Source organism: Cottoperca gobio, chromosome 3, assembly GCF_900634415.1.
Source record: "Cottoperca gobio chromosome 3, fCotGob3.1, whole genome shotgun sequence".
In the NCBI taxonomy this organism is placed as follows: domain Eukaryota; kingdom Metazoa; phylum Chordata; class Actinopteri; order Perciformes; family Bovichtidae; genus Cottoperca; species Cottoperca gobio.
In genome coordinates, this window is record NC_041357.1 from 21,185,273 (window position 1) to 21,201,861 (window position 16,589).

At 37.1% G+C, this 16,589-nt stretch overlaps 2 protein-coding genes across 2 annotated transcripts; both read left to right on the forward strand.

The window, feature by feature from the left end:
- The first annotated feature begins 772 nt into the window (after positions 1 to 772).
- nudt21 (nudix hydrolase 21) lies at positions 773 to 5,944 on the forward strand. The gene is made up of 6 exons (XM_029428518.1): positions 773 to 1,105; positions 2,078 to 2,278; positions 2,362 to 2,425; positions 2,512 to 2,601; positions 3,539 to 3,614; positions 3,774 to 5,944. Exons 1-6 carry the CDS (start codon positions 984 to 986, stop codon positions 3,923 to 3,925), a joined length of 705 nt encoding a protein of 234 aa, XP_029284378.1. The 5' UTR covers positions 773 to 983; the 3' UTR covers positions 3,926 to 5,944.
- Positions 5,945 to 7,091: 1,147 nt separating this feature from the next.
- ogfod1 (2-oxoglutarate and iron-dependent oxygenase domain containing 1) lies at positions 7,092 to 15,801 on the forward strand. Its single transcript, XM_029428584.1, has 13 exons — positions 7,092 to 7,353; positions 9,827 to 9,972; positions 10,064 to 10,110; positions 12,089 to 12,189; positions 12,310 to 12,426; positions 12,508 to 12,599; positions 12,684 to 12,812; positions 14,031 to 14,144; positions 14,215 to 14,294; positions 14,413 to 14,675; positions 14,849 to 14,977; positions 15,061 to 15,119; positions 15,622 to 15,801. The coding sequence occupies exons 1-13, from the start codon at positions 7,191 to 7,193 to the stop codon at positions 15,781 to 15,783; spliced, it is 1,602 nt and encodes a 533-aa protein (XP_029284444.1). The 5' UTR covers positions 7,092 to 7,190; the 3' UTR covers positions 15,784 to 15,801.
- The last annotated feature ends 788 nt before the right edge of the window (positions 15,802 to 16,589 follow it).

Sequence of the window (16,589 nt, forward strand, 5' to 3'; positions counted from 1 at the left end):
GTCCATTGTCTTCTTATATCATTGTCTCTGTTCAACAATGGAATTTGTTGCCAGAATAGCCTGAGTAAAGTCCATCTGCTGAGAAGATCTATAAAATTTAGTTGGAAGCTGTGGAAAAAGTAACAGATGTGGAATGATGACTGTTTTCTTAAAATTAGTTCTACTTTAGTAACACTTACATACATAAAAGTTGTAATCCTATCTATATTCTAAAGGTTTTTACAGAGGGGTACATATATATTTCATAGCCTGATTTATGTAAGATTTTATTCCTAAAAACATGGTGATTTTTTAGCTTTACAGTATTTTCTGATATAAAGCGATATACAAGATGTCAACAAAGTTAAAGAAGAATTTTGAATCCATTTCTATTTCGGTTCTGGAAGTTTATGCAAATTAGCACTATTTAATAAGGTAATGCATCATTTGCATATTCAGACATAAACTTCTGACATTTTTAATTCAAAAAGTATTGTCTTAATGTAAGTTAATGTTAATGTTAATATCTATCAGTTACATTTTTACCCTATTGACCTGTAGATTTAAAGATTCAAAGATTTAAAGGCTTTATTGTCACATGCACAACAGCTACAGCGTAGTAAAAAGAAATAAAAAGAAATAATTAATTTAAGCAATTAAACATTTTAAGGTTTGGCTTGTACTTGTAACAAAGTATTTATTCACTGTGTTATTTGTTATTAGTTATTGTACAACTATAAAACTGTACAGTACAATGTAACCCGCTGCAGTTCATCATCCAGACCAGCAGGGGTCGCTGGCGGGGACTTCGCCCAGAAAAAACGCACTACTTCACCCGGAAGAGGAGGGCCGAGGGAAACGACGGTGGAGAAATTGTTGTGGACTATCCACACACAATTGTTAAGCGTTTCTTTTGCTATTTAGATAATCTAGCGAGTTACGAATCAGCTATCACTTGAGGTACACTTGCAGGAGGATTTGGCCTCGTCGTGCTCACGCTAGAGATGTCGGTCGTGCCTCCCAGTCGCTCGAACGCCGGCTGGCCGCGCGGTGGTGCCGTTCAGTTTGGGAACAAATACATCAGCGGGCCCGCTAAAACGCTCTCACTGGAGAGGACCATCAACCTGTGAGTGTTAAAGCAGCTGCTATCACTATCACAACTAGTTGAAGTTCACCGAGCACCGGCGGTAGCTAGCTCAATTAGCTAATTGTGTATGATGCTAGAAGCAGGAGGTACTGGTCCCATCAAATAACGTGTTACACGACACATCAGGGTGCATGGTGTGGCCATGTTTTGTCTTGAATGTTGTTGCTCAATAATATTTGTCTAAAATAGGAATTTGAATATATTTTATATAGGATGTTAAATTAATGACCAAGTATGTAGTTCGCCGCTTTTGTTCATTGTTTTGTTTACGTTCAATAGTCACATAGTTTCAGAAAATCGTATAATTTATTTTTTAATTAGGGCTGCAACTAGCTATTATTGATCAAAGAGCTGAAATAATTAGTTGATTACCAAATACTCGACTGACATCATTTTTTAAATTATTATTGACAAACAATTAAAGTTAGAAAATGTAAATCAAATATGTTTTCTCTTTCTGCTATGCTATGCTAAACTAAATATAATATATATTTAGTATATATATATATATATATATATATATATATATATATATATATATATATATATATATATATATATAGCCTTCTGGTCGGCAAAACGTGCCATTAAAATATTTCAGCTTTGGGAATTTGTGATGGACAATTTATTTATTTTTATTTACATTGTAAGTGCCCAACGATAAATTGAGAAAATAATCAACAGAATAATAGTTAATCTTTTTTTCTTTTTGTATCATGGATGATGTACGAGACCAGTAAATACTCACATTTTAGAAGCTGGAGCCAATACCATTTACCATTTATCAAAACTCTTAATGATGATCAAAATAATTGTTTGTTGCAGTCCTAGAATGAAATTGTATTATAATGTATTTCACAGCTTTACTCTTAATAGCATATAGGTACGACCCACACTGTAAGGATCTCTGGTCTTGCTTAATGACGTTTTATGTGTGTATTTGTACTTCAGATACCCTCTAACCAACTACACATTTGGCACCAAGGAGCCTCTGTATGAGAAGGACAGCTCAGTGGCCGCCCGGTTCCTGCGGATGCGGGAAGAGTTTGAGAAAATGGGAATGCGGAGGACAGTGGAAGGTGTTCTCATCGTCCATGAACACAGGCTGCCTCACGTGTTACTGCTGCAGCTGGGCACCACTTTCTTCAAACTGTGAGTAGTTCAGAGGCTCCTGTATGAAGCAGCAGAAGTGTTTTTACTGAACAGTCGTCTGACAGGTTTCTTCCATCCTGCAGGCCAGGGGGAGAGCTGAGTCCTGGAGAAGATGAGGTGGAGGGTCTGAAGCGCCTGATGACGGAGGTATTTAAATCACAGCACAGTTTAAGGTTCTTGTTGATGTGGTCATTGTGGAGTTTACATATATTAACTTTCGGTTTTGATGTTAGATCCTCGGACGGCAAGACGGCGTGAAGCAGGAGTGGGTGATCGACGACTGCATTGGCAACTGGTATCGCCCCAACTTTGAGCCTCCGCAGGTTATTACACACAGATCACTATGACGTTTTGAGGATTGAATTAACTGAATAAACATTTTTAATAGATATTGTTATTTCTAATATTTCAATGGTAAGCATTGTAGCATTAACAAATCAATATTGAAATGTTTTTAGCAGCTTCTGGTAAACGTCTGTTGTTCCGGCTTGTGCAAATCAGGGTGGTTTCTTTTTAAATCTGTATTTTTATTTATTTTTTATCATGGAATAATTTAAAGATTTATATTAGATTTTGAGACTTGGTTGTAATTATTCTTACTTTATTTATTTTTTTGCAAACCTTAAATTATTACTAATGTGAGGTACATGTCAAATTCTCAAAGATAATGGTAAAAGCTTGTTTGTTGGGTCTAATAAGCAGTGAATCATTTCATACATGGATGCTCCAAGCCACAGTTTTTACTTGTAGAGTCGATGTACAGTAATCAGTTACTAACTACAACATATTGCAGGTGACTGCTGTTTTCTGCTTCATAAATCCAGATAAAACATGAAAATGCCCTCTGAACCCCAGCCTGAAGCTTCTGTGGTCAGTCAGTTATGATGTAGTTTATATCTGTGCGTACAAATCGGAAACAGAATTTGGTTAGTACCAAGTAGGTTATCACATGCAAGGAATTTGCTTTGGTGTATTGGTGCATACATGAATGCAGTAAGAGAAATTAAAAAAATAATAGCAAATATTGAATAAATAAAATATAAACTATTAAAAAATATATGTACAAGAAACAAATATACAAAAAATAAATGAATATGATAAAATACTGTGAAATAATATGTACAGTATATCTGAATTAAAAGCTGTTTTAAAGATGGTAGTATAGTGCAGAGGTTCACAGTACGGAGTATGAGGAAGAGTTTGTAGTGTGCAGATGTATAGTCACAAATGTGAACTGATCTGAAATCGTTTGTCTTGCAGTATCCGTATATTCCAGCTCACATCACCAAACCTAAGGAGCATAAGAAGCTATTCCTGGTTCAGTTACAGGAAAAAGGTCAGTATATGTAAATGACTGTATTGTAGCACGTATATATTTAGTAGAGAACAGACGATGGACAGAGGTTTAAATTAAACTAGGGGAGACGTATGAAATAAAGTTTCACAGTATTATTGCTTCAGGTTTCAAAACTTGTGATTCCTCCTTTTTTTCCAGCACTGTTTGCTGTCCCCAAGAACTATAAACTGGTGGCAGCACCGTTGTTTGAATTGTATGACAACGCTCCTGGATATGGACCAATCATTTCCAGTCTACCACAGCTTTTGAGCAGGTATAGTTTGTGTCATTGTGTAAGTAGCATAAATTAAAGTGAGACACTGGTTTTTTTCTTTCTTTTGTTTCTTTGTGTTGATGGTCCTTGTGGCTCAATTTAAAAACTAAAGGGCTGGAATCAAATATCGTTACGTGAACTGTCTGTATCAAGGATGTAGAATTGCTGACAACCTGTAACTTTTCTAACAAATCAATTGGTATGTTTTATTTCATGTTTGGAATGTAACATAATAAAAATTTTATCAACACCAGTTGACACAGTGAAAGCACAATGAATATTAAAAACTACGAGCTTTCTCAGATAGTTCCATCCTTCTGAAGTGTTTGAGGACAACACTGAGGATTGTACCACAGCTCATTTCTAAAAGACATGTATACTTGTACACACAGTATTTCAGATAAAGATTGAAGGAAGCAGATTGTACTTAAAAATAACAAATATGCAGGGCAGTGTGCAGGCGATTGTAGGGCTTCAATGTTCATAATGTTGACATTCAAATTTTAAATCAACATTCAAATGCTGCGCAGCAATAAACAGGCTACACTTATGTTATAGTATTTGCAGAATTAGATTCCAGTGGTCGCTGCATAGTATTGTTTCCAACTCTAACTCATGTAATCAAAACCTTTCCAATAACTCCAGTCCAAAAGTCAACATTTATTGAAAAAAAGTTTTCACAGCTTATTTTTATTTAACAAAATGTTCTGCTTCAATCTTTGTTTGTTGCTATTAAGCTTTTCAAAAACATTTTCACTGCGAAAGGGAGGCGCGCACCTGTATTAACAGGACTGTGTAGCAGAACTCTAACAGCACCATAAATGTGATTTTATATAAAACAATATAAAAGTCTATTTAGGCTCCAACACTCGTGTAACCAGAAAAGTCACTTTATTCAAATTGAGGTTTATGTTTGAGGATTTAAAACATTATTTTAGAGTAATGACGTCGATGGAAGCTTTGAGTGTAAAACAATACGAAATTTTGGTACAGCCCTAGCAGTTTGTCACTTGAAGTTGCGCAGCCCTCCGATGCACCAGTCACACATTCAGGCATGCAGAGAATTTTAATCTTTTTGTATTTTGACTTGCTGAAAAGGTTAATAGTGAAGAGATAATTTAATATCACACGAGAATGATCTGATGGTGCTGGAGTAGGAAATGACACCAGCAAGACTCCTGCATGAACTCTGAAACTTAAAGCAATACATCACCCTTAAAATGAACATCTGTATGTCAATTACTAATTGTGTGTTGCCTTTATCGCCACCACTGTCTCATGCTTGTGCAGGCATGAGACAGTGGTGCTGTATGCTTTAAATGGTAAGATTTTGGTGTGAATTCATGTTTGGGAAGTCGTGAGCATACGACTGGATAAATGGAAAACCTGGATTATACTGCACGAGTTGTACGAGTTTCTAAACCGATGTTTTGCTTTTAAACGCGGCCCCCAGTTACTTAAATTCATCATGGATTTAATATGTTTTTTTGATTCTTCGTTCTCTGCGGATGCATGTGAGAAAAAACAGTTTTCTTCAAGAATTCAAGGTAACACCCGGTGAGTAATTGATAAACAAATGATAGTTTTAAGGGTGAAGTATTCCTTTAAAGGTGCCCTGTGGAGTTTTCCTGTTTACATCTGCTGTTACTCACAAACTCATTGTGTATCCTTGAGCTCAAAAAAATGTGTTGAATGCTTATTGTATTTTAAATCTGGAATTGGTTAAATCCATGTTTACTTGTTAGCAGTCTTCGTCATGTCTGGCTTCATTGGCACATTGTAATGGCCCACTCATCGAAACAAGCTCAAACTCCACAGGGTTATCTTTTTAACAGAGAAGAACATTTATACAAAATGAATTGGAAAAAACAAAAAATTGCAACGCTATTGCTGAAAACTGAATTTTAAATAATTATCTTTTTATAGGTTTAACTTCATTTACAACTAACTTGAGTGAACAGAAGGACGTCTGGCTGTCTCTATGAGTGCAGTCCCGGAGACAAAAAAATGTTTCATCTTTAGCTCAACTTTCATAAAAAAGAAAAGAAAAAAAAAAGCTTGTTATGTCCGGTATAGTGACAGTTTATAGGGGTGTTTATACTGTTAGGAGGAGAAAATGTCACGCGTCAGTTCTTTTAAATCTTGAGAAACTGCTAGTTTTCTTGTAGTACGCAAGTCTGTATTCCAGTGTGTTATTTTATGTTTATGTATATTTTAAATGCTGTGTATTTTCTTTCTTTTTAATAAACAGTCCTTTGAGTATGTTTTTTATAAAGTACAAAGAGCAAGTGAGTGGTTGACTAATGCTTATTACGTTTAAATAAATAAAAAAGTGTTTACTTAACACAGCGTAAATAATACACATTACATGCATGACAATATTATAACAATTCAATATCACCAGAAAAACAAATATAGACTAAAAAATAACACAAATAAAATGAATATCTATTCAGTAATTCAATAATTAAGTTGACAGTACAGATGCATTTAAAAACTGATATATTTATTATCAGTTAACATTTTTAAAATAAGGGCGTATCTTAAAGATGATATTTATCGATGTTTTCACTTTGCATCGATGATATTGGACCGTTAAATATTAAATCAATCCAGATCGATGGAGAGTTTTAAGTACATTTTACACTGGAAAAATGATACTGGCAGTTTTCAGTGTTTAGTATTGTGTTGGGCACATCCACAGTTAATAGAATTCACTGTTTTCCCAATGTGGCCTGCATGATATAATATCCATTTATCCATTATCTAAACGGTTTATCGTGTTTAGAGTCATCTCAGCACACACAGGGCAATATTATTATTATACTACATGTATTGTTAGTCAAATCAGATGAAAACAAATCATAACCATGACTTAATATTCATAAATTATTTTCAAAACATTTATGGAATGTATATTCTTGGTGTGTCAGGTGTTTTTAAAAATTATGATATTTCATTTGTATTGTATTGTTTTTTCACTTTTATTGTGTGATAAAGTGAAATGAAGTGGGAACAAATAGAGTAAAATCCCAGAATGTAATCATAGATCATTAAAAGTGTATGTGTGTGCGGGCATTACACGTTATAATATAATTTAGCAATGAAGCCTGTTCTCTGCCAGTTTGCCAATGCTGCCTGACAGTCTGCACTCAGGGCAAAAAGCTTTTTGAATCCTTAACGTCATTTACCAGCGACGCTCACGCACGAGCCATTTCACACACGTCAAAGATATGCATGTTTTTTTTTAAAGCATTTCATAACCTACCTGGTGATCTAATTCACACCGGATAGTTTCTATAATGGCGTCTAAACGAGGGCCGGGTGAGAGTGTAAGAACAGAGAAGAAGAAGAAGAAGAAGAGAAGTTGCGAAGAAGCAGCTGAACTTAGTTCAGTTGTAGAAGACGAGCATGTGAAGAAGACTGTGAGGGAGGCGTGGAGCCAGAGGACTGCCTGCAGACAGGGTCAGCGCAGCAATAAAACACAAACACTTATACACAATAGTGTACTCGTTTAGCTACAGTCAGACAGGTATAGACATGCATCAGTCAGCCACAAAGGTTGTACTTTGTGTCTGCGCGTGTTGCTGTTTGACGCATTGTTACGTCGCTACAAACATGTGGTGCAATGAATTTCAATGTGCAATTTCACTTTGTTCCAGTACAGAGCATGAAACTGATGTGATGCACAGAGTTTATAGCTAATGTTCAACTCTTGTCCCTTCTTGGATTTTTACATATGCAGTGTAGTTAAAAAAAATACAATACAATACAATATAATCAAATAAAACCGCAATACACTTAATGCAACTAAGTACATTAACTCAAGTACTGAACTTTAGTCAAATATGCAGTACTGTACATGAGTATTTATGTTTTATACTACTTTATACTTCTACTCCACTGCAGGTAAGCATTGTACTTTTTACTCCACTACATTTATTTGATACCGTTTAGGTACTTTAGATTTAGATTATTAATACATTTTAATAAACGAATAAAGGATGATGTATTATTATTATAGGTAAAGCAACCCAGCAATATATAAAGTAATTAAAATTGGCACCACCTTTACCAGCTGCAACAAATAAAGTGAACACATTAATGCATCAATATTAATGTCATTATCAATAATTATAATCCAGTGGACATATAATTCTGAAATGGACCATTCTGCATAATGGATACTTTCAAAGGTTCTTTGTTCAGGTAAAACTTATTTTATTTTTTATTTTTGATAACCCAATCCAGTGAAAAATAAGCATTTGGCGAGGTTTAAAATACACAAACTTCCAAAAATGTATAACTAAAAAAGTATTTGGAGTAGACCTACAGTGCATCCGGAAAGTATTCATACCCCTTCACACCCTTTACTCAATACTTTGTTGAAGCACCTTTGGCAGCAATTACAGCCTCAAGTCTTCTTGAGTACGATGCTACAAGCTTGGTACACCTATTTTGGGGCAGTTTCTCCCATTCTTCTTTGTAGATCGTCTCAAACTCTGTCAGGTTGGATGGGGACCGCCAATGGACGGCGATTTTCAGGTCTCTCCAGAGATGTTCAGTTGAGTTCGCTCAACGACATTCACAGAGTTCTCCCTAAATCACTCCTGCGTTATTTTGGCCGTGTGCTTAGGATCGTTGTCCTGTTGGAAGGTGAAACGTCGGCCCAGTCTGAGGTCCAGAGTGCTCTGGAGCAGGTTTTCATTCAGGATCTCCCTGTACTTTGCTCCATTCAGCTTTCTGTCGACCCTGACTAGTCTCTCAGTCCCTGCCACTGAACACAGCATGATGCTGCCACCACCATGCTTCACCGTTTAGATGGTATTGCACGAGTGATGAGCAGTGCCTGTTTTCCTCCAGACGTGACGTTTAGAATTGAGGCCAAACAGTTCAATCTTAGTTTCATCAGACCAGAGAATCTTGTTTCTCACAGTCTGAGAGTCCTCCAAGCGGCTTTCATGTGTTTTGCAGTGAGGAGTGGCTGCCGTGTGGCCACTGCCATACAGCCCAGATCCATGGAGTGCTGTAGTGATGGTTGTCCTTCTGGAATGTTCTCCCATCTCCACAGAGGATCTCTGGAGCTCGGTCAGAGTGACCATCGGGTTCTTGGCCTTCTCCCCGATTGCTCAGTTTGGACGGGAAGCCAGTTCTAGGAAGAGTCTTAGTTCTTCCAAACTTCTTCCATGTCAGAATGATGGAGGCCACTGTGTTCTTGGGAACCTTTAATGCAGCAGAAATTTTTTTGTAGCCTTCCCCAGCTGTGTGCCTCGACACAATCCTGTCTCTGAGCTCCACATGCTTCCTTTGACCTCCTGGTTTGGTTTTTAAACAGAAATACATTGTGAACTGTGGGAGCTTACATAGAAAGGTGTGTGTCTTTACAAATCATGTCCAATCAATTTAATTTACCACAGGTGGACTCCAAACAAGGTGTAGGAACATCTCAACGATGATATATAGAGATTGGATGCTCCTGAGCTTCATTTCAAGTGTCACAGCAAAGTGTGTGAATACTTATGTACATGTGATATTATTATTTTTTAAATACATTTGCAAAAATTCTAAACAAACGTTTTCACTTTGTCATTATGCGTTATGTCATTATGCGTTATGTCATTATGCGGTGTTGTGTGTTGTGTGTTGTGTGTTGAATGTTGAGAGAGAAAAAAATAATTTTATCCATTTTGGAATAAAGCTGTAACATAACAAAATGTGGAGAAAGTGAAGGGGTATGAATACTTTCCGGATGCACTGTATATGATTTTGCAAGGTCCCTTGAATTTAAAAGTTTTCACTTGATTTCTTTTTCCAAGAAAATCCATGACATGAACTTGGAGGTCTTGGTGAGTTGGTATGGACTGATCTTTAGCAGAGACTTTGCAAAAGCAGAAGTTAGTTATTTGTCAACATCTCACATTTTGTTACTTATGTGCAGGGGATCTGGAGTTGGACTACCACCCTTTCCCTCACTGCATCATCAAGAACTTCCTCAACAGCGAGGCCTTCGTGGCGAACCTGCAGCGAGAGCTGCTGGAGCTCAACTTCCACGAGAAGTCAAACGATCTGTACAAATTTAAACAGGTATCAATTAAACTGATTTTTATCACTGATTCATTCCTGAGTCTTTGTGTTGTTGTTTTATAATCTTTACGTTGTTGTTGTTCCTGCACAGTCGGATGACCTGAAGAAGAGAACAGAGCCACATATCGCAGGACTGAGGTAAAAAACAACAACTTTTTTACATTATTACAGGTCATTTAGCAGACGCTCTTCTCCAGCGACTTACAGTGAACTAACTACAGGGACAGTCCCCCTGCAGCAACTCAGGGTTAAGTACCTTGCTCTACTTACTGCTGCTCTACTGCCTGATCTACAGCTGTGTGTTGGTAGTCCATCGTAATCAACATTTCCAACCTGACAGAATGACCTTTCTCTAAAGCCAAGTTATTTTAGTAAACAGTTATTCTGATTTTGTAATTGTTTCTCTTATCTTGAAACATTTGTCTATTTTGATGGATGCCGTGTTTCTTCCTGACACAATTAGCTGCCTCACTCTAAACCACCTTTAATTAACTGATAACTAATCCTGAGTGAACAGCTCAGGACCATTTTCACAGCTGAACCCAGAGTTGTAAATCACTTGTAAATGATTTGCATGAGGTCTTAACACATTTTTAGCCTAAAAAAACATTTTCTTGGACAAAGTAGAGATGATAGAGAGCATGTTGCTGTCATTCCCACAAATATTCAACAAGGCAAGTCAGTTTTAATTATAAAGCCTTTCAAGGTACTGTACAGAGAAGTTAAAACAACGCAATACAAAGTTAGAACAAATCAATTTAAGGGACAAGACACTACATTTAGAAAGAGCAAAATACAACAGATAGATCTGTATAGAAATATAATTAAAAAAATAAGATAAAAAGTTAAAGAATGAAAATAAATGTAAAAATAACAATACAACAACAACGATAATAATAATAATAATAATAATAATAATAATAATAATAATAATAATAATAATAATAATAATAATAATAACACCTTTTTGGTTTTAAAAACATTTAGTTAAAAGCACTTAAGAATAAGGTTTCCAGTCTGGATTTAAAAAATCAACAGAGACTCTTATCATAGATTAATGTTCTTTAGAGCTTTTGTGAGGGATTAAAAATAATCAACCAGGCAAATTCTGTATTTGTTCTCAGTGCCTGGCTGTATTGTGGAGCATAAAGTTCTAATTCTTTGTCAGCAGACAAGGGGTACACGGCTGAAATGCTGAGGTTGGTCCAGTGGGAGTGAGACATGTTGAGGGTCATTCATCAGCTCCACCAGGTGGAGCCAGAGATCACTTCTGCCTCCTAAATAGTAAATGTTCTTCATTGAGTGCTGGTGATTCTGTCAGCATTAACATGTGGCATGGTAGACTGTACAGTAAACTCAATGTAAAATGGACTCAGCTGCAGTCGCTCACAGGTCATCCTTGTTAAAGCTGTTTCATATTCAGTCTGGGTCCAGTGCTAAACATAAGGGTTGCGCTCTGTAGGTTATGACAGCAGTGTAAGTTGTAGTTAAGTGTATGTTGGGGCTTTCAAACAAATGACTGAAAACAAAGATGTTATTGTAAAATTATGGAGCAGCAAAAGCCGCAAAACCTGCCAAGTGGTTTAGTGTTTGTTTGTTTGTGAAGTCCAAGAGAATAAAATAAGATCTTAGTTTATATATCTAGACGGATATGAGCTGGGTGTCAAATCTGAATCCAAGACAATGACTCTGAGACTCATACATTACCCAGGTAGCAAAATCATTTGCAAACCTTTCCTTTATTTTGAAATAATGTGCAGTTTTTTGAATTACGATTATGACAAGCTGTGTTTAAAGTGAGTGCAACATGTAATTTCTTCTAAAAACGTATTTGTGATTATATACAGTACTACACCCCTACTGAAGAAATACAGCCCTGGAGAATAAATACTATAATTAAATACACAACAACGGCCTCCTCTTGTGATCATCTATTATTTATGTCACAACAAAATGTCACGGAGGGTTTGAGCAGTCGAACAATCTGGCTGTGTGGTGAGGCTTTCAAAATGTCTCATTTTATACAAGGTTAAAGGTGCAGCCACATCTATGCAAAACAGGATTGTACAATAAAATGTTAATGTATATAAACAGTTTCCTGTGTCACTGCTTTCAGGACAACACTGTTCGGGCGTTTCCGCTCCTGGCTCGGGGAAGTGTTGGGAGTTGAACTGGAGCCCACAGTGGATATTTCTTGTGCTAGATATGAATACACAGGTGAGTTTGGTTTTAAAGGAAGGACTCTTACGTTTAGGCTCTTCTGATCATATTTTTGATGACAAATCTCCAGTGAATTATCCTTATTTTCCCATATGTAACCCTCCCTCTTGTTTTTAGATGTTCTTCTGTGTCATGATGATGAATTGGAGGGGAGGCGCGTTGCTTTCATCCTGTATCTTGTGCCTCCGTGGGAGAGCAGCGACGGAGGAACCCTCGATCTTTACACAACAGACAGTGAGTCTCACTTTGTGTGAATTTTTGTGCTTTTAGACAACAGTCGCACGAGTCTTGTGTAATCTTCTTCTTTGTCATTAGGTAATTTCCAACCGCAGAGTATAGTGAAGTCGCTTGTACCTTCTTTGAATACGCTCGTCCTCTTTGAAGTTTCTCCAGTCTCCTTTCACCAAGTAAAAATTGCCGCTCCTTCTTTTTTTCATCACTGTTACACCAAAGCTTGTTGCAGGTAGATAACATGTGTCATGTTTGTCCAGGTGTCAGAGGTTTTGACACAGGACAAGTGTCGTCTGTCTCTGAGCGGCTGGTTTCACGGGCCGTCTTTGGAGCGTCCTCCTCGCCACATAGAGGCCCCCGTCCCACGGAGCCCACACTTACCACGGGATGTGGGTTTGGTTAAAAGTGCACACTATCTTTATAGGAATATTTTGACATTTAAAAAAATACACTTAGCTGCTTTCTTACCATACCGAGAGTTAGATGAGAAGATTGATTGAAGCTTCAACCTTAGCTTAGCATAATGACTTGAACGGGGGGAAACAGCTAGTTGTGTTCAAAAGTAACAAAATCCACCTACTAGCACCTCTAAATCTCACTAACATGTAACATCAAGTGTCTTAAGGATAGAAACGCTACGTTTCAGTTTTACGCCAGACTATTTAAAAAGCAAGAAATATATTCAAATATATTATATTGTAATTAATTCCCAATGCTGCTCAGAATAATCGCACTCCACGCCTCTTCTGCCAACAGCACGGGATCTCTCCCTCTCTTGTGCTGTGCGCTGCGACACAACTACTGATAGCAAGCTAGATGGAAAGAAAGAAAAAGAGTCAGTCAGTCTTTGGCTTCTCCCAAGTACAACAAAGGTGCATACAATACACACAACACAACACAACATGAAGAGCATACAAATAGGTGCCCCGATAGCTCACCTGGTAGAGCAAGCGCCTCATGTACTATGACTGAGACATTACCACAGGGGCCCTTTGCTCCATGTCGTCCACTCTTTCCACCTGTTTTTTTATCTGGCTGTATAGTGCAAATGGGCAGGTAGCATCAAATAAGTTGTTTAAATAATAAAGGAGAGAACATCTAATAAAATAACAAGACTTTCCTGATGTATTCATTCTGTGTTCAATGCCTGTATGGCATAGGGAATATAAAACTTCATATATGTTCCGGCTGGCCTTTGGGACCTTAAATCGACAGCCAAATGAATCAGCGTATGACATCATCTGGAGACTTTTAGCATCTTTTGGAACTAGTGCTAGCTAAAGAGTTGGCACCACACACTGCATTGTGTGTTTTCCACTGCTTGCAGAAATGCATGGTGAAAGCAAGGCTTATAGGGAACCAATCTAAATGCTGGTGATGTCATTTTCTACAGCCATTACATTGTGCAATCAATATACTTCATGATGATAAGTTAAAGCAAAAACACTTGTTTATTGCCACTTTGGAATCGATGGTATTGATCTTCTCATCTGACTCTCAGCAAGAAAGCGAATAAACATATTTCCCAAAAATATCAATCTATTCCTTTAACGGACACCCTATGTTCCTGCTGAGAATTGTTTATTGTGTTTTTGTGTTCATGACAGGAAACGTTGCTGCTGGAGTGGGTGAACCCAGTGTACATGGACATATCCTACCAAGAGCAGATTCAGGAGGAGTTTGAGGAGAGCTCTGAAATTCAGCTCAAAGATTTTCTCAAGGTAATTTCGCACTCATTTGCCTCACACATGTTTATTTGTTCCTTTTGGCTGAATATGTGTCTGTCCACAGGAGGAGAAGTTCAGGGAGGTGCGTGAAGCACTGCGACTCTCTCAGATTCAGTGGATGAAGAGAGGTCCACCTAATAAGAGGTAGGACATGTTTCAGAGATAGAAAACTATACAAGAGCATTTGAAGACAAATGATAAAGTGAGTTTAAGAGCATATTCTAAGACTGTGATTACAGGCGCTGTATTTGTGTCTATTTAGATGCTATGTAGCGGCCTCTCTGGATACTCTGCCTCAGTGTGTGAGCACATGCTGGGAGCTGCTTCGTTCAGAGGCTTTCTTCCTGCTTCTCTCCAACTTCACCGGCCTTCGATTGCACTACCTGTGTCCTGCTGATGATGATGATGATGATGATGATGATGACGACGATGAGAATAAAGATGAAGAGAAAAATGATGTACGGGGCGACGAAGCCACGGGGTCTTCGGCCGAATCTCCATCAGCAAATGCGAGCAAAAAGAAAGGTGTGTGTGTGTGTGTGTGTGTGTGTGTGTGTGTGTGCGTGTGTGCCACAGTCTTTACAGCTGTGTTTTATCAAGTTTTCCATTTAACAGTACTAATGTTTTAAAACGTTACACTGATCAGCTCAGCATAGACAAACAAAAAAGCCATTGTTTTTTACCTTTGTTTGTTTTAGAGCCGAGCACACCTGTGTGTTGTGGTGAACTACGGCGATGGACTCACGGCGGATACACTCTGTTGCATGATGCAGAAGCAGCGCGGGCAGAGTACGCTCTGGACCTTGTCTTACCTTTTTGCGGTGCAGGTCAGTACACGCACACGCACAAACACGCAGACGAAGAGCAAATCAATCAATCTTGTGATTTATTGCAAAACTTTCTTTCATAGACTGGCAGTCAGAGTTTGGGGGCTTCACGTGTTACGTTGCTAATGAAGAGGATGAGGAGGTGAGTGCTGATTACAGTTTGGGGTGGCTGAACATTTTTGACAATCTTTGTATTTCTGTATCAGTTGCTCTTAAATATAATTTAAATTAATACTTAGTGTCCACTTAAAATATCACAAAATTTGTAAATAAGTTAAAACAGAAATGACCAAATATTGGTTTCTGTTCATGGCCAAGCGCCCACTTAAAAGATTGCTTATGTAAGATGTAAATCTGAAAGTCTATTATATTATAATATTAATATATATTAATATTATATTAATTATTAATATTAAGATGTAACAAACAGGCAGAAATGGTCTAATATTTGTTTATGTGCAAAGAGGTTAAGACAGAGATAGATTTCACTAAATTCAGTTGACATCTAGTGTTTCAATTAAGACGTGCAATTTACAAACAGTGCAATATATTAGAAATATGATATATATGATAGAAATATTATATTGTACATTTGTGGGCAATACTTCATTATGATCATTGCTTTGGTTTCTTCTTCATCGCAGCTCCTGACAGTTTATCCTGAGGATAATTCCCTGGCCCTCGTCTACAGAGACAAAGAAACGCTCAAATTTGTCAAACATGTGAACCACAGAAGCTCCTCTGATTCTGCGAACAGTTCTACCTGCAGACCATTTTATGACTTCTCTTTTGTGTACTATGAATAAATATATATGTGTATCTGTCTTGTGGGTTTCTTGACATCTTTGTTTGATCTTCCTAAAAGGTGTTTTTTAGGACATTTTAGGACATACCATGTACATATTCCCAGATGCAGCCCTGCTCTTTGGGTTCAGTGTTTTGGTCAAGGACACTTCTTTTTTCTTTTAATAACATCTGTTTATTGGTTTTAAAGAGTGGTATAACAATACAGCAAAACAAACAACAAATGTGCAGGAAAAAACATTTGGAGGAACACAAAAGATGAAAAGTTACTCACATAATTTACAAAGTTAACCTGTTTTTCAATCCGACTAATCTAGTCAGACTACTAAATTACAAATTGAAGATTTTGGTTGAATTAGCAGTGTTGTTATTGCAGTTCACATCAGTGAGAAGACAAGTGATCGTGGATGGGATGAGATAGTTCTTGTCTTAAACTAAATCATTAAACATTACAGTATATCTGCTACTAACATTGTCAAGTATTCTACTTTTTAATGAACTATGGGTTAAAATAAATTGTATATGCTGAAAAAAAACTATTTGATCCTCTTTAATTTCTTTGTAAGAACATTGAGTATGAGCTGGAATTTTTTTTTTACATTAGAGAATGATTTCTTTTGACAAAGCAGAATCACAAACAGATACAAACTGCTTATTTCATTCGAGTCAGATTTAGTCATTTTGCGTCTCTTTGTAGTTGTTCTGTGTTTCTTTAGTCGTTTTGTGTCTATTTGTGGTTGCTTTGCCCTTTTTCATAGTTGTTTTGAGTCTCTGTAGTCATTTTGAATCTTGAGTCATTGTCAGTACT

What these genes read in the sequence shown, in the direction of transcription:
- nudt21 (XM_029428518.1), top strand. Translation starts at nt 984, where the DNA reads ATGTCGGTCGTGCCTCCCAGTCGCTCGAACGCCGGCTGGCCGCGCGGT. An exon ending in GGCACCACTTTCTTCAAACT is followed by an intron (nt 2,279 to 2,361) that starts GTGAGTAGTTCA and finishes TCCATCCTGCAG; the next exon opens with GCCAGGGGGAGAGCTGAGTC. An exon ending in CCAACTTTGAGCCTCCGCAG is followed by an intron (nt 2,602 to 3,538) that starts GTTATTACACAC and finishes TTTGTCTTGCAG; the next exon opens with TATCCGTATATTCCAGCTCA.
- ogfod1 (XM_029428584.1), top strand. Translation starts at nt 7,191, where the DNA reads ATGGCGTCTAAACGAGGGCCGGGTGAGAGTGTAAGAACAGAGAAGAAG. An exon ending in AGCTCAAAGATTTTCTCAAG is followed by an intron (nt 14,145 to 14,214) that starts GTAATTTCGCAC and finishes GTCTGTCCACAG; the next exon opens with GAGGAGAAGTTCAGGGAGGT. An exon ending in CTAATGAAGAGGATGAGGAG is followed by an intron (nt 15,120 to 15,621) that starts GTGAGTGCTGAT and finishes TCTTCATCGCAG; the next exon opens with CTCCTGACAGTTTATCCTGA.